The 16,131-nt window shown below is 41.1% G+C and overlaps 1 protein-coding gene across 1 annotated transcript; it reads right to left on the reverse strand.

The window, feature by feature from the left end:
• Window positions 1–2,249: 2,249 nt before the first annotated feature.
• Window positions 2,250–15,193, reverse strand: CRYBB1 (crystallin beta B1). The gene is made up of 6 exons (XM_075568978.1): window positions 15,093–15,193; window positions 14,392–14,555; window positions 11,463–11,581; window positions 6,687–6,819; window positions 3,637–3,779; window positions 2,250–2,605 (listed from the first exon to the last, which is right to left on the reverse strand). Exons 2-6 carry the CDS (start codon window positions 14,530–14,532, stop codon window positions 2,422–2,424), a joined length of 720 nt encoding a protein of 239 aa, XP_075425093.1. The 5' UTR covers window positions 14,533–14,555; window positions 15,093–15,193; the 3' UTR covers window positions 2,250–2,421.
• Between the last annotated feature and the right edge of the window lie 938 nt (window positions 15,194–16,131).

Here is a 16,131-nt window from a genome sequence, read left to right on the forward strand (position 1 = left end):
GTGCATCTCTGTTTGTGTGTATGTGCATGTGTCTCTGTGTGTGTGTGTGTCTGGGTGCCTCTCTCCCAAGCACCGTACTGTGTGCGTTGGCACGGACGCGCCAAGCACAAAGTGCAGGATGCCTTGAGGATGCTCCTAGTGCATGCGTGCGCACAACGGAGCGACCGCGTTTTGAAAAGACAAGAAATTTGTCTTTTCAAGAGGCAGCCGAGTCATCTGAGTGGTTCGGCCAATCACGGCGAACCAGCTCTGTGATGTCATGGCCAAGCCGCCAATAGCCTCCTACACTATGCGCACAGATCGCGTGTGCTACTGCAGCAAGAGCTTGCACTCTCCCAAGCAAGCGAGTGTATGAGCTCGGCCTTATGCTGCTTCCCTATAATGTGCTGCAGCCTACAACTAATCTCCATTATAACCCTTTGACTGTCCCGTGATGCAGCCACTACGTCCTGGGGTCTGGCACTCAGCTTTTTGAAGCACGAGGGCACATGCTGTAAACGGGGCGTTCATTACCCCGTCACACTTGATTTAGGGTCCAGTGACAGGACCGATGTCACAAAATGAAGACAGGCTTCATACCTGACATGTCAACTCGTCTTCTGTGAGTCGCGCTGACTCAGGCTGCAGCCAGGGTGGCGCTGCGCTGGCCGCGATGAAACACATTGCAGCCATGTGTGTGGCCAGTGTGAGCGAGCGCCTGCGTATGCTCGCCAATAAGCTGCTTGCCAAAACAAGCAAAATTGAGTTTTTCTCTTGCTCGCACGTCACGTGAGCGGTTCGGCCAATGAGGGCGAACCAGCTCTGTGACGTCATGGCCATGCCCCCCGAATCGCTTCCCCCACTGCGCACCTAGCCTACCACAAATCTCCCGGCCGTGCAGGGAGCGTGACGTCACCGCGCATGAACGCCTGCAGACACGCTCCTTGCCTGGCCGCAGCCTCAGTGGCAGTCTCACTGATTTTTATCATCGAGGTGGCTCATAGACTTCAATGGGGTGAGTCTTGCTGATAAGTTTTTTGACTTTTAAAGCAGCAGACTATTTGCCCCCCTTTTTTACCATGGGAGCTTAAATAAACGCAGCTTCAGGGGTGCCCTGGAGCCAGTCACTACTAGCCTTTTCAAAAAGCGCCGGTACTTCCTGGTATTTAAATCCTCCCGCGTCTCATGGGCCAATAGGAAGCCACGATGGATGACATTGCAGCCTTCCAATGGCCCATATGAGACCTAAGATTTAACCTGCCATTTTGTTTCCCCTGGAGGGTACAGAAATGTGCTACTTTTACCACTAAGTATCTTGGAAACTACAGGGTCTCAGAGCCAAAAATAGTGCTGTTTTGTTAAAAATTCTTCTCAGCATCAACCCAAATTTCCTCCTAAATCTGCTTTATAGAACAGTGTTTCTCAACAGGGGTTCCTAGGAACCCTTCGGTTGTCCTGACAACCCTGAAGGGTTCCCTGTAATTTTCAGTTAATTTGATAATTGTACCAAATACAGAAGAATTTACAATGCATCTGAGCTCAGACGCGCTATTATAGAGGGTTGGGATTCCTTCCAATGCATCTGATCTGAGACGCGCTATTGGAGAGGGTTCACGTTCCTTACAATGCATCTGATCTCAGACGCGCGATTAGAGAGGGTTCACGTTCCTTACAATGCATCTAATCTCAGATGCGCTATTAGAGAGGGTTGGGGTTCCTTACAATGCATCTTGTCCATTATTACATGGATCACTATAACCTTATGCCTGCCGGATTACACATCTTTTCAGCACGGCCTGGATTAAAGAAGTGCATAGCAAGTAAACCTACTCACAGACAGCTATTTCAGTTGAGTTGCTTCAAACTCTATGTCTCCGTGTGTCAACTTTCTATCTTGTATTTGCTTGAAAAAAATCCGCCAGGTCTGTAAAGGAGCATATTTTTCTGGATAACAATTTGTATCACATTTTAAAACTCTTACATTGGACGCAATCATCTCCCCATTTATTTCAGCAACGTCCTGCTCAACACAAAGGGACCTCACAGAAAAGCAGGAGGAGGGAGGGAAGCCCTCAAATTTGTCAGTTTATATTGTTTACAAACTAACTTTGTATTTCCACCGGTTTTGCCCCAGTATTGCAGGACTTTGATAAATGACCCCCGCCCTAATCGTCTATATGTTATTCAATATGCTATTGAATTGGCTTTTCTGTACTAGGTGAGATGCAATACACTATCCCAGTTAAAGCGAATACACCCAGACACAGCTCTATACTTCTGAAATTTTATTTATTTGCATCATAAAGTAAAGTACGTCCAGTAAATGTGCAATATACAACGATGGAGTTGACAGAGCAGGTTAAAAAATGTGGAGAGCTCAATTGGGAACATGGGTTCCTGTCCTGATGGGTCTCTGTCAACTTAGGGGCATCTGATATTGGGTTACTTGGTTGCTGCAGTAGTAGGGATAAGGAAGCACCCCTTCTGGTGCCATTGCATGTCCCTGATACGACGGATAGACTGGATCTGGGGCTGGAAGGCGCTCCATTCATTCCAGTGCCTGTAATCACAGTTCTCAAACAGATACTGATAGCCTCTGTATCCTGGGTACTGGTATCCAACCCAACTGCAGAGAAGAGGGACAATATGTATTAGATGCATTGAGATGTCAAATTTTTAACATTGAGCAATGTAACATTGTGTTCATGGTCTTTGTGTGAAATAGGACTCACTGTTTCTGAAAGAACATTCAGCTATCTGTACTCCCTGTGAAATTGTAGATCCTAATTAAGCTGAAGCTTTCATTTATTATTTTGCTTCGATTTCTAGTCGTTGTTAGACAGTATATCTGAAGAGTGATGCAATAGAGCTTGGGACATTTGTTCATAGACCCATAGGACAAACCTTGATAGATGGCGGACACTGACTGTAGATAATGACACTGAGTTTGAATGAGGGGAACCTTGTTCAATTCACAGTGTCGGCTCCTTGTGCGCTTGGGCAAGTCACTTTATCTCCCTGTGCCTCGGGCACCAAAAATCATACTTTGTAAACTCATCTTTAATTATGAAGTGCTTTGAGTCCCGTTGGGAGAAAATGCACTATATGAAATAAAGTTATTATTATTATGTTACTGTACTGTATGTATCATAAGTCTCTTCTGCAGGTAGAAAGGCTACACATTCATAGTACAGGTGTGTACCCACTATCCCATTTTGGTTTGGCTATAGCTGAGCTGCAGAAAAGACTTGGGAAATCTAATGTGAAAGATCATGTTGGTGGGTATGATGACTGCAACATTCCCTGTTTCATGAGTCCCTCTGAGCCCATACACAGTACAGGCAGTCCTCAGTTATCCACTATCTACTTCCGTTCTGGAAGTAGCGTTGGATAGTGAAACCATTGTAAAGTGAGTCCCATGTTAATCAGTTGCGGTGAGCGTCAGATAACGCATTCCGGCGTCAAAAAACGGCCCATAGGGTTGCATTGTAAAGCGTTGGATATGCCATTCGTTGAAAAGTGAATTGTTGGATAGCGAGGACTACCTGTAGTATTCAATAGTTCAAATACTCAGTACTATTGAGTAAATATCCACCATTCGCCAGAACCAATCAAATTATCTGTATTCCACAGGAAATGGAAAGAAGAATGACTTACGTTCCACTGGGGACCTTTACGCTTCCCACGCGGTCACAGAATCCATAGGCCCACAGGCTGGGCACGTCATCCTCAATGATTTCCATCTTGTTGCCCTTGAAGTCGGCGGATTCAAACAGGGCGATTTTATGTTCCTGGCTATCCTGCAGGTGTCAAAACAATAGTAGTTTATTTAGAGGAATTAATTGAAGACGCCAACACGTAAACATTCACTTCAGTGAGATTTTCCTTTTCAATTAAGGCATGTAATTGAACATTACAGACATCAGCTTTGTATAACACTTTTTTTAATGGCAAGTGTTGCATTATGGCCCTATGGCATACAACTTGAATATCAACATTTTAACCCTGTATATTCTCTCTTTTACTGTCCTTTGTATTGCCACATGAAGAGAAAAAGAGGCACTGTCAGTAGGAAGCCTGTATTTAGGGAGGTTTCACATTTATAGTCTTGGGTTACGCTTGTTTTTTTTAAATAAATGGTGTAGGAAGGTAGTGGCAGTAAAGGGTTTAGCAATAATAATTTTGTGACTGTCCCATTATTTCACATACTCCTACAACTGATTCACTTTATTGAATTAAACATGATTACTATCAGTACAATCCCCAACCTCTGGAATTCCCTGGCTCATCCCATAAGACTTTAACCGAGCATTCAATTTTAACGAAAACTATGCAACATCTTCCTCACACTTCAAACCTGTGTTCTGTTGCCAAATGAAAAGTCACCTGCCTAGTTACTGGTCATATGAGTCTATGTATGAAAAAATGTTAGCGCTAAGATGGGGCGTTTTCACCCTGCAAAAGTATTTTGCTCCAAGTTTGCCCCGTCTGCCCCAGCTTGCACCTTGGGGAGAGTCAGTAGGAGGAGGTGGGGAGGAGTTACACAATGCACACATTGTAGTAAAATGCATTTCATCATGCATCGCTGTGCCATTCTGTTTCCTTTTGTTTGTCCCCCACAAATCCTCGCTATCTGAAGTAGAGTACATCTAAAATCCTGCATCCTATGTAAGAACCTGTTCCTACATACAATATGCCGCAGCTCTGCGCCAAAATACTGAGCAGCGCGTCTAAACACATGTTTCTAAACACAGCGCGTCTAAACACATGGACCACAAAGTGACCAGTCCTGGGATTTCAACAGTACCAACCTTTTCCCCTTCCAATAACCCCAGTGTCTCTCCACCTAATCCTTGCAGATTGTAAACTGCTTGGGGCAGTTATATGTTAACCTGATCCTATGTTTTATGTCATTTTCTGTCACCCCAGTGGTACCATGCTGTGGAATATGCATAAATAAAACATAGCTAAACTAACTAGCCCTTCGCTAATTTGGGAAAGGACCAGCGATTTTCACGCATTTCTGATTCTGAACATAGCCGCAGTGTCCTAGAAGCAGTGGTTGGGCAGCTGGATTGAGAGGCTGGGACATCAGCCAACAAACGGCAGCAAAGACAGTAGACAGAAAGGCACACTACAAGGATAAGCGTGCTTTTTTAATGCTAAATTGAACTGATCCCAGAACGTTCTGCTTTATCGTAGTCTGCTGCAACTTAATAATAGCAGCAGAGAGAGCTGCATAAGCTGTAATTCAACAGATCCCACAAAAAGACAAAGTCAAGATTTAACAAGTAAAAAAAAATTGACAGGGAAACAAAAATCATTAAAGGGCTTAAGGCCATGTCAGAATCTCACTTAAAATGTCACTCAAGAGTTGATTATCGTACTTGGCTTTAATGTAAAATGTAGCCGGTGTTCCTTCAGTAAGCCTTTGCTTTAATAGAGGTTCATCAAAAGTTCCCTTAAATGACATTATCGAGCCATAAAATGTGTTTAAGGGAAGAAATTCAAGTTCACAAGTCATTTGTCTTTTTCTCCTTTGAAAATGAACATGGTGCAGTATACAGCGGTACGGAGTACATGTAGATCTTGTTGAATTAAAGGGCGGTCTCTACTATGTCCAAGATAAAGCCAACAGTAATGACAAGTTTCAAGGGTTAAAGTATTGGTGATTGACACCTATACTGTAAGTGTTTCAAAATCAATCTTTGATAAAATCCCCCAAAAGTGTTTTGTTTTTTTTCCTTTAAGGACAACTGCATTTGTTTAAAGAAGCCAATTGCATTGTTAAGTTGTTTACAAAATGTAGGTTTATTTTCGTGAGTTAAGTGGAACTGCGCCTTTAAAAGCCAAAAGGGTCTTATTCATCAAGCTCCATGATGGGTTAACGCACCCGAACAGACGTGAATTCCCAATTAAGTCAATGGGAGTTAACGCCCATTGGATGCATTAAAGTCCAACGGAGATTGATGACTTTGGCGGAAAGTCCGTAATACTAGTCCATATTTACCAACCACTGCTACTGTATATTTCTTTTGTATTACGTTATGTTTATCTGCCTATCCATACAATGCTACTTTGCTGTCGGTTATCAGAGGGTATTAATGGGTCACAGGGAAAAGATCTGGCATGGGTCCCCCGGGAGCTCTGCAATAATTTCATTCTCACTTCTGTAACTAGAATGATGTATGTATAAGGGTCCGTTTGGAAGTGGGTAAAGGACAGCGGAGAGCGTGATAATCAGAATCTCTGTACATTGCATTCATTTTCCAACGAATGCCAGCAACGGAGGTTGGAGTGAGCTCCACTTCTGTTTCGTTAGGGCTGGCCACTCCATTGGAGTAGTCAGCCGAATCACCGCTTGGAAAACGAGCACGTGCCCATGACCTACCTGATACCTCATAAGGGCTTCTGACGTGCCGAGTACATTATAAGGACACTGTGAAGGTCAATGTATAACTTATACCTAAATGGTTGATGCATTTTCAATTATTTTGGGGGGGGCTAAAGTTTGTAAACATTATAACTCAACGTTGACAGTGTATTTTAATGCTCTTATCTCTCTTTATCATGTTCTAGTAGCTCATTTGATAGGAGGACAAAAATGGAATAACCCACGAATGGGGTAAACCAAGCAAGACTACCTAAGGGATACACTCCATCTTAATCCGAATATCAGTGTAAAAGACAACACGCATGGCTCTTACCATTCGGATGGGGCGTAGGGACACGAAGCAGTCGCTCCTATAGCTGCTAGACCAGGTATCCCAACGAGGATACTCGCCCTTCTCCACGATAAACATCTCGCCACGGAAGTTGGACTGCTCAAAAGCAACCCAGCTGAAAAGAGGGGAGCAGGGAGGCCACGGATCACGTGAAAGGAGGAGAGAGAGAGAGAGAGAGAGAGCGATGACAGGAAAGATCAGCACAAACCGGGAACATGGTGACACACAGAAAAGCCAAAATATTAAGTATGCATTCCATAATAATAATAATAATAAAAAAAATATATATACATATAACTGACTTTCTGTGAGTCTCGCTGACTTGGAGTCAGTCGCACTGATTTTTAGCATCCATAGACTTGAGTGGAGTCTCACTGATAAAAGTCCGTACTTTGGCAAAATCAGCCAGGTTTATGGATATTCGGAGATGCACCCCCTGCGCATACGATGGCACAGCATACACAGAGCAAGTTCTAATGAACACCTCAGGGGAGACATTTTTTTTACCATCATAAAGAAGTTGTAGTAATAGCGGCGTAGAAATAACCCCGTCACTGTCCCCTCGGGCACTGACGAGTTAAATAAAGTGCATTAGAGACGTTTGCATTATTTAGATTTTCATTCATACGAACAGTTGTACCGATTCAAAAGGGTTAAAAACATATTTCTCTTTGGCATTCACGGCAATGCTCAGATATGCCTATGGTATAGCTAACCCAATACGAACTCATATTAGAGAAATCAACAAAAATTGAATACACGAATCGGTAAACACGTGAAGGACATAGTAACCCGTTCCCTATCCTGAAATGTCCTTCAGACCCCTTAACCTTCATTTTAATAAAGTCATCTTCCTAGTTACATACAAACATTTGTACATTCCCTAAACACAAGTCATAAAATGCATTAAAGCTATTTTGCCGTCTAGAAGTGATGTAAGGCATTTATTTCTGTTCACTGGGGTATATACCTCCTGTTGTATCCGTATAAATTATAAATGCCGTGAAGATAAATGAACATTTAAGAGCCATGGATACTGAAAACTGATTTGTTTGTTCCTTCATGCTTCCTATTGAACCTGAAGAGAGAGGGGTGGATCCGGAGCGACAACACACAGCCCAATGATGTCAGGTTCCAAGTTTCAAATCAAAGCTTTATTGGCAACACACAGATAGAACAGCAGGCTGCAATACAGCCTCCTCCTCCTCTACGCGTTTCACGCTCTACTGGCGCTTCACTAATTTCAGCTCCGGGGACTCCCTGTTTCCGGAGATACTTACCTCCGCAGGGGGTGCCAGTAGATGCTCGGCGGTCCGGGTTCACATTGTGGTGGAGTTTCAAAGCTCCCTTGCCCTGCGGGCCAATGGGAAGCCGCGACGTCATTAGGTTCGGCTTCCTATTGGCCTGTATGACGTTGGGAGCTTTAAAGTTTGCCGAGTTACCGGCACACACTTTGGATGTAAGTATCTCGGGAAGCGGAGGGTCCCCGGAGCTGAAATTAATGGGGTTCAGCTTCCGAGACTCCTGCTTAAAACCAGGTAAAAAAAATAAAGAAATAAAACACATTAATTTCTCCTTTAAGGGGCAGTCCCCCTCGCTCCCCAGCTAACCCACCGGTGAAGGTAGCGTAGGCATTTCCTGATATTTTATTCCCTGCGTCACACAGGCCAATAGCAGGATGTCGGGGCTTCCTATTGACACGTGGGATGCCGGATATTAAAGCCCCCATTTCGTTTTCCCTGGCGAGGACTGCAACGCGTTACCGTCAGCGGTAAGTATCTCAGACTAGCAGGAGGAGCTAAAAATAATGCGGTTCAGCTCCAAGGACCACTGGGTCCCATACATCCCCCCAAAAAATCCTTCAAAAGGGGGGGAGGAATTAACTGCTTAAAACAAAATAACAAAACATCTAGATAAACAATTTACCTGTATGTACACATTTGACAAACAGACTCATCATCTGAAAAGATGCTCTATCGGGTGCGATCGGAAAAGTAGCCCAGAGAGTTGGGTTACTACCGAGATATTCAAGTTCAAAAGACTATTTGCGAATACTAGAACCTTGTTGGTCATCTACATTTAGCCCCATGTTTACTAAGTAGTGCTATTCCATAACACACCTTCCATAAAGTGTCTTATATGGATGAATACGGCTTAGTAATTATGGCCATGAATCTACTGAACATGCTACTGCCATTAGGGCACTTTTTCGTAGGATGTATCATTGTACATGAGCCTTATTAAGGAAGCCTATTAAATAAGTTAGTTGTAAGTAAGATGTACCTTTTTCTCACTTTTACCAAATACACATTTAAATGCTTTTCCCTTTCTGAATGACATTTATGTATGTTTTGCTATAGTGATAACTAATAAGGAGTTAGCAGTGTTCCATGTTCGGATAGGAAACCCGAACTGGAAGTCCTAGCGTTGCAACTTTTCTTCTACACACAATAGAACTCATTGCAGATTCAACCTGGAAACCATTACTAGCAAGAGAGATATAAAACCCAGCACTGTCTAACCATGTCCCTATGGACTCTGTTGGTCACAAAGCCTGGATTAAAAATTCATGCACCACCAAGAAAGCCAGAAGTTAAATTCCTCTATGACCGCAGAAGTCAACATGGATAGTGATCAATATGTTTAAGTCGTTGCACATGAATAGTCTGCAATGCCTGCTTAAAATAATAGGGATGTCAATATAAAGTAGGATAGGCAGTTGTTTTTAAAAGGCTTTGGGTATCCAGAGGCAGTTTGGAAGAATTCTGTAACATACCTTATCTCGGTTTCAGAGGCAGCAGCATTAACACAGTCAAAATCACTGCATCGTTTCTGTATGAAACCGATATCAAAGATTGAAAGGCCCACAAGACTGAGATGACGTTCCCCAAGACTAAATATATGCCATTCGTTAGGTGTACCTGTCAATCATATATAGTTCTTACTGCAGCTTCAGCAACTAGGTCAAAACAGGCAAAATTGTTATTTCTCGATGGGGTTCTAGCTCTGCCCTCAACTCAGGCTTTGCCACAATATAACAGACTATTCGAGAAATCCCTGTAGAAGGGAGGAAGCTAGGCTAGAAACTATGTTTATCTGTATGGTCAGAGAGTCTTCATATCTGCAGTTTAATCATGATATGATGCTTCAGTGTCTCTGTACTCTGGTTTGAGATGAGGATGAATTCTTAATTCCTTTGCCCATCCATCCAATTAAGTGGTTAGCCGTTTATTTATATATCTGCTGCCCTAACCTTGTTTTCCCTCTACAGTAAATATATACAACAAGGGGCTGTTAAGATGACATTAATAAATGATATTTACTTTATGTACATTTTGATATCTGTTACTGGTTATGTACACCCCCTATGTGTTCATTCCTGTGTCGCAAGATGTGGTGTCGTTTCCTAAATGCATTATTCACTTCTTCCCAATGTCAAATCCACAGACTGCTGCCCATAAATCAGCAGAGAGAACACACTGTCACTTGCACTATTCTGCGTGTTGAACATTAGCCCCTGGCTTTCAGCTATCAAGTTTCTGTAAAGTACCGAAGAGCTTTCCAAGTTATACTCGCTTATGTGCCAAAACAAAAGCAATAACTGAAGCTCCCAAGTAGGAAAGCAAACAGGGGAGACATATTAAAACGGCTCTATTTTTCATTATCCATATACCTATGTCTCCTTCACTGCTACAGGGCACCTACAACACATTACAAAAGTCCTTTCAACATTAAATTCATTTATTTTATTTTTTTACCAATACCAGGATGGTAAACAACATGGTATTATTATTATTATTGTTATTATTATCTCATCATGAATGTTGCCCTTTTAAAAGGACCATATTATTCCTTTCGCAGGTAAAATTGAAATCGAACATACAACTTTGTATTCTTTTCGTTTCTGTTATCTGGTGGGCACACTGGCATTATGCCACCGTATGGGCATTGATAGACGTGCAACATATCCCTCTGGTAATGGAAATGTAGTAGCGTGATATTCATCACTGTTGTCCTACATGCGTTAGTTAAGGATATTTATTTATAAAATGTTTTACCAGGGAGTAATACGTTGAGAGTTACCTCTCGTTTTCAAGTATGTCCTGGGCACAGAGTTATGGTGATATGTGGAGTGGGGATATAATACAATGGCCCAGACTTATCAGCCACCAGGTCCGGTTAGCACACCCGATCCAGCGTTAACTCCCATTGACATGAATTAGAGTTAACTCCACTTAGGTGCGCTAACCCATACTGACGCTTGTTGAATCTGGTCCACTAAGTGGTGTTAAGGGAGGAGTTGCATATGTGTGGTCCTGTATCATGGGATGACTCATTTCTACAATGTCCTACCTTCATATTTATTAATGTTTAATGCATCAGTCAGCTCTGAAATAACACACACAGCCCCTGCAAGCTCAGAACCCAACCCACCTCACCATATATATTTGTGTCCAGAGGAGTGCTACTGGGATTGTGACCTCGTGTATATAACAAAAGACAAAAATCCCCAGTGCTACATCCAATATGGCAAATTATTTCGTTAAATACTTATCCGTTTTTCTTCTCATAAGTGAGGCTCATTTAGCTCTGAACTAAGGCCGCTCTATAAACTTGAGTACAAGGTGTCAGCACGCTGGAAATGGGCACCTGCACAGACCCTAGACTTCAGAAAAGTCACACACCTTGTTTAATGAAGACACCGTCAAATGAGGACATTGCAGACAGAAAGTCTCATGTGTGGCTTTGATCACTTACGGTCCGGAGTCGACAATAACACTGCGTACTCGGTCAAAGCCTCGCTCCCCGAGGTTTGCGCACTCGTTCAGGAGTTCCATGTGCCGCCCCTGGAAGTTTTCCTGCTCAAAGATCACGATCTGTAGTGAGTGAAACAAATTCGTCCTGTTAGGCTTAAGGGATCATTCGATATTTTCTGAAGCAGCCGTTCAGGCCTTTTTTTTTTTTTTGACTCAAAAGCCCCGTTGACATCGATGGGGCTTTTCAGATGAAAACAGCCCGAATGGTAACTTCGGACCATATGGAATTACCGTCTTAGACTTCTTTATTTAGTTCTGGGATCTGGGTTTGTGTAAAAGGTCCATGGGGTTTTATGAGAGAATTTTATATATATATATATATAAATTTATATGTAATTTATATTTATATATATTTATATTTCCTCATAATAGTGATGTGTATTTGTTAACAATGCTTGAAGGATTGCTGCTAAGAAAAACAATACATTATTTCTTTTAGCAAAATCCTACGAGTGCCAGCCTTTTCTCTACTATTACATTTTACATATACAGTTGGTCCTCGCTTATCCGCCGGAATTCGTCCCGCAAACCGCCGTCGGATAACGGACCATCGGATAGCGGGTCCATGTTACTCCACGGCGGTGAGCGTCGGATAAGCAGTTCCGACGTCGGATAATGTGTCCAGCGGAAAGCAGACCATCAGATACTGAGGACCACCTGTATATATACTATATATATGTATATATATATATATATATATATATATATGTATATATATATATATATATATATATATATATATATATATATATATGAAGCAAAAGGTGACACTGTGTGCTCATTTGCATGTCATTTCCCAGAATCCCTTGCAGTGGAAGCACTGTATGCTGGGAGATAATGGTTGAAAGGCCTGGTTGCAGACCTGTCTAAGACATACACACATAGATATATATATCTATATATATATATATATATATCTATATATATATATATATATATATATAGATATATATATATATATAAAACCTGAATTTTGGGAGAGGTTTTTAACGGTCTGCATCTCTTCCCTTTCATAATCTGTAACGATTATGTTATTACTGAGGTGAAATAAGCAAGAGGAACAATAACTTCTTCATTCAGAGACACATTTGAAACGGAAAAGAAAGAAACATTAATTGAAGGAAAAACACTTGACTGATATTTTTTTTAAAACAACCAAGGCCATTTTGGGGCTAAAATTCTTCATTGACTTAACTGAGGATTTTCTGCAGAAACAGGCCCTAGAAGCTACTTCAGATAATATAGAATAAGGCCCTAAAACTATTACTGCTGTTAGTTCTTCACGATCCTGAATGTAACTGCACTTTGCAAACACTCACGGATGGAGAAGCTTCAAGTGCGTTACATTGCAAAGGTTTTCAGTGCATTCTAGCAGAGAGGACGTTTATATAAAGACTAATTAATTGTGATTTGCTCTAAGCATAGACCTCTCTGACTCACTACATCTCTGCAACGTATTGTTCTGCCAATTATGTTTGCAACATACTCACAATTTAAAAATCGGATCCTTTTGTTGTGTAAAGTTTAAGACTCTCTAGTCTCAGGATGCACGTACATGGCAAGAAAGGTTGCCCAGACTGCAGTGTCTTACAGAAGCAATTCACCCTAAATAACCATCTTTTCTTTTTTTTTTACCGGACTGGAATCCTCCAGATCTTAGCCAGGTTATGTAAGTTACTGTATAATAATGCTCCCTACATCTACACTGCTGTGTTACCTGTACCATTATTGGCAATATAAAAAAATGCTTAAAGCAACCAACTCCTTGAGAAAGCGCTTGCAGCGTGAAACGCGTAGGATCGCCTGCACTTCCGTTTTTACCATTGGTAAATACATATGAATTTTTCACTCAAGTCCATCTCGGTGGCGCACTGTTTTTCGACATTTCTACGTTCCTTATTGGCAATAGAACAAATCAGACGTGAATTCGCTTTCAATCCTGTAGGACTTGGTGATGCATTTTAATGTATTGGGACTTACTGTACAAACTTAACCATTAAATTCCAGGAGAATGTGTGGCATGAGATGTATTGTGATATCTAGTGCAAACTTCACTGTCACATTCTAGGGGAAATCTGGGCAGTTAAAATGTGGAATTCATCACCCATGGAGACTGTGATGGCAGATACAATAGATATGTTAAAAAAAAAGGTTGGACATGTTTTTAGAAAGGAAAGGTATACGGGGATATACCAAATAAGTAAAAATGGGAAGGATGTTGATTCAGGGATACATCTGATGTCCAATATTGGTGTCAGGAAGGAATTTATTTTTCCCTTATGAGACATCATGGGGTAGGATAAGTATCAGTCGTCTAAATTTAACATAGGTCGAACTAGATGGATTTAAGTCTTTTTTTCAACCTCATCTGCTATGTACCTGTGTAGCTATGTGTTATCTTACTGTATATTGTGCAATTATTATAATTGAGTCTGTGATACATCATTATATTTTTCAGTAAACAGCGGTACCATAATGGGTGCGGCACAAGTCACATATATATTGGAAACATTATACTGTAACAGAATCTTGTATAGCTCTCAATTAAATATAGTCATTCTGTCTCAACTAATTTAATCTCAGATGGACATTTCATATACAATATCATAAGAGACCACATACCATAAGTGTTCAGAAAGTTGGAACATCTAATTAAATGTGGATTTTACAAAGGATTCAATTAGAATCATTATAAAAACCATTGGAAATCATGTCAGATGTAATTGTTCAGCATAACATTCCCTCTACAGTTCACTGTGCTGAAAGTGGGAGGCTATGCAGCTGGGGCCAGGAAATGAATACTCCCTACTCTGAAGATGTGACCATTAGTACAGTGGAAGATGTACGTCAAATATTAATAAGGTACTCACCCTAAAGGATCCCACAGTGGGTTCTCCAGTTTTGCTGGGCTTGGTAGCAGGAACAGGAACTGGGATTGGGGTACCCTTCTCTTTAGTATCAGTGCCCTGACTGGCAGCAGCAGCAGCAGCAGCTTTGGCTGTCTGAGACATTTTGTGTATCTAAATTCTAAAATCTAAACAAAATAATAGAGTTAATGGACATGCAGAAATACATAGTATACACAATTAAACCCTTTGCAAAGCAATGCTTTGTAGGCTTCTCTGGCAGTGTAGTCATCAATATCCAATGTAATACTCTAACTAAAACATAAGCACCTACCATGAATATGTATTTAAAGCAATTAGTTCATAGACCATGTTGTTTTAGAAAAAATCAGCATGTAAAATTTGACTGCTACTGTACCAAATATATAAGAAGATATAGCTACAATATAAATAGCCAAGAGGTTCTGCCTCCCATATTTGAAATGATTTGCTTTAACCACACTTGACTATTAACGCGTGTGCAAGACATTATATACAATGACTAGGTAATCATTTGAGAACCATTAGAAGAAAGACTTACTCTACCTCTTGTCATCTTCTACGTCATACCAGAAAGGAGCACTTTGACCTTATGGAACTATGAGTATGTCTACATTGAGTCACTTCTCCCTTCCACCCCACCCCACCCCAAGACTTGGCCATGTGTTTGCCACTTCCGCTCTTACCTGAGGAGCTGTTTCTAGCTGGTGCTACCAGGCTTGTTGCTGGAGGTTCAGTGAGACCCAGAATATATACTCTGGCAAGGGCAGGCCCGGAATACTGGAGAACAATAGAACTCATGGCTCATCAGTGTCTGCTCAGGAAGCCCATAGTCATCACATATTCCAATAGATTCGGTCATCTGGAAACAGCTCCTATTTACAGCAGCTGAACCAAGCACTTTACATTGTAAGAAGCGGGCTACACATGTGGAACAGAAAACCCTGACATGATATTTTGGACCCTATAGAATTTTACGTTTGTAAACTTCGGAGTTCAGTAAACACTATGGGGCCCGAGAACTAAGATTTTATTTGCAAAAAGTGCGAAAATGTAACACGAACCTTCATAAACTGGGCATGTCCTGTGTAGGAAGACACCATCCATACATATGGCGCCTAATTTATTGTTGGAAATTATTTTTGACACGTTGAATACAGTACCTGAGTGATACAATTTAAATCAAAACAGAATTCTTTATATTTCTAATTTATAACTAGTGTTAGAAATATAAATGTCATATTATTTATAATAGCCATACTGGGAAAATAATACATTTTGTTAAACCTATACAACGCAAATGTAATTTCCCTTTTTTTTGGAGCACCGAAACATTCTTTTTTTTTTTTAACTACAAACCATTAACATCTGTATGCCAAGCACCATTCATTTCTGCGCGTCAAGAAAAACCATAAAAGTATATATTTTAAAAATGTTTATTATGGTTTGTTTTGTGATTTTCAGAAAAAAATTAAAGTACATCACAATATTCGTAATTGAAAATAATTAGGCACACAAGAGGGGAGGAGATACTGGAAGGACAATTACAGGAATGTTACAGACAGTCCCTGCCCAGATGATCTTACAATCTATGTTTTTGGTGCCTTAGATAAACTGACTTGCCCAAGGTCTCAAGGAGCTAAAACTGGGAATTGAACCAGGCTCCCTTTAATCAAACCCAGTGTTATTGTTATTGTGAGTGTCTTTACTCACTGAACCACTCCA

This window comes from Ascaphus truei, chromosome 13 (genome assembly GCF_040206685.1).
Source record: "Ascaphus truei isolate aAscTru1 chromosome 13, aAscTru1.hap1, whole genome shotgun sequence".
In the NCBI taxonomy this organism is placed as follows: domain Eukaryota; kingdom Metazoa; phylum Chordata; class Amphibia; order Anura; family Ascaphidae; genus Ascaphus; species Ascaphus truei.

Excerpts from the sequence above, each read along its gene's own strand:
- CRYBB1 (XM_075568978.1), bottom strand. The coding sequence starts at position 14,532 with ATGTCTCAGACAGCCAAAGCTGCTGCTGCTGCTGCTGCCAGTCAGGGC. Across the intron at positions 11,582-14,391 it reads CCACTGTGGGATCCTTTAGG|ATCGTGATCTTTGAGCAGGA; the intron begins GTGAGTACCTTA and ends CACTCACTACAG. Across the intron at positions 6,820-11,462 it reads GTTATTGTCGACTCCGGACC|CTGGGTTGCTTTTGAGCAGT; the intron begins GTAAGTGATCAA and ends CCCTCTTTTCAG.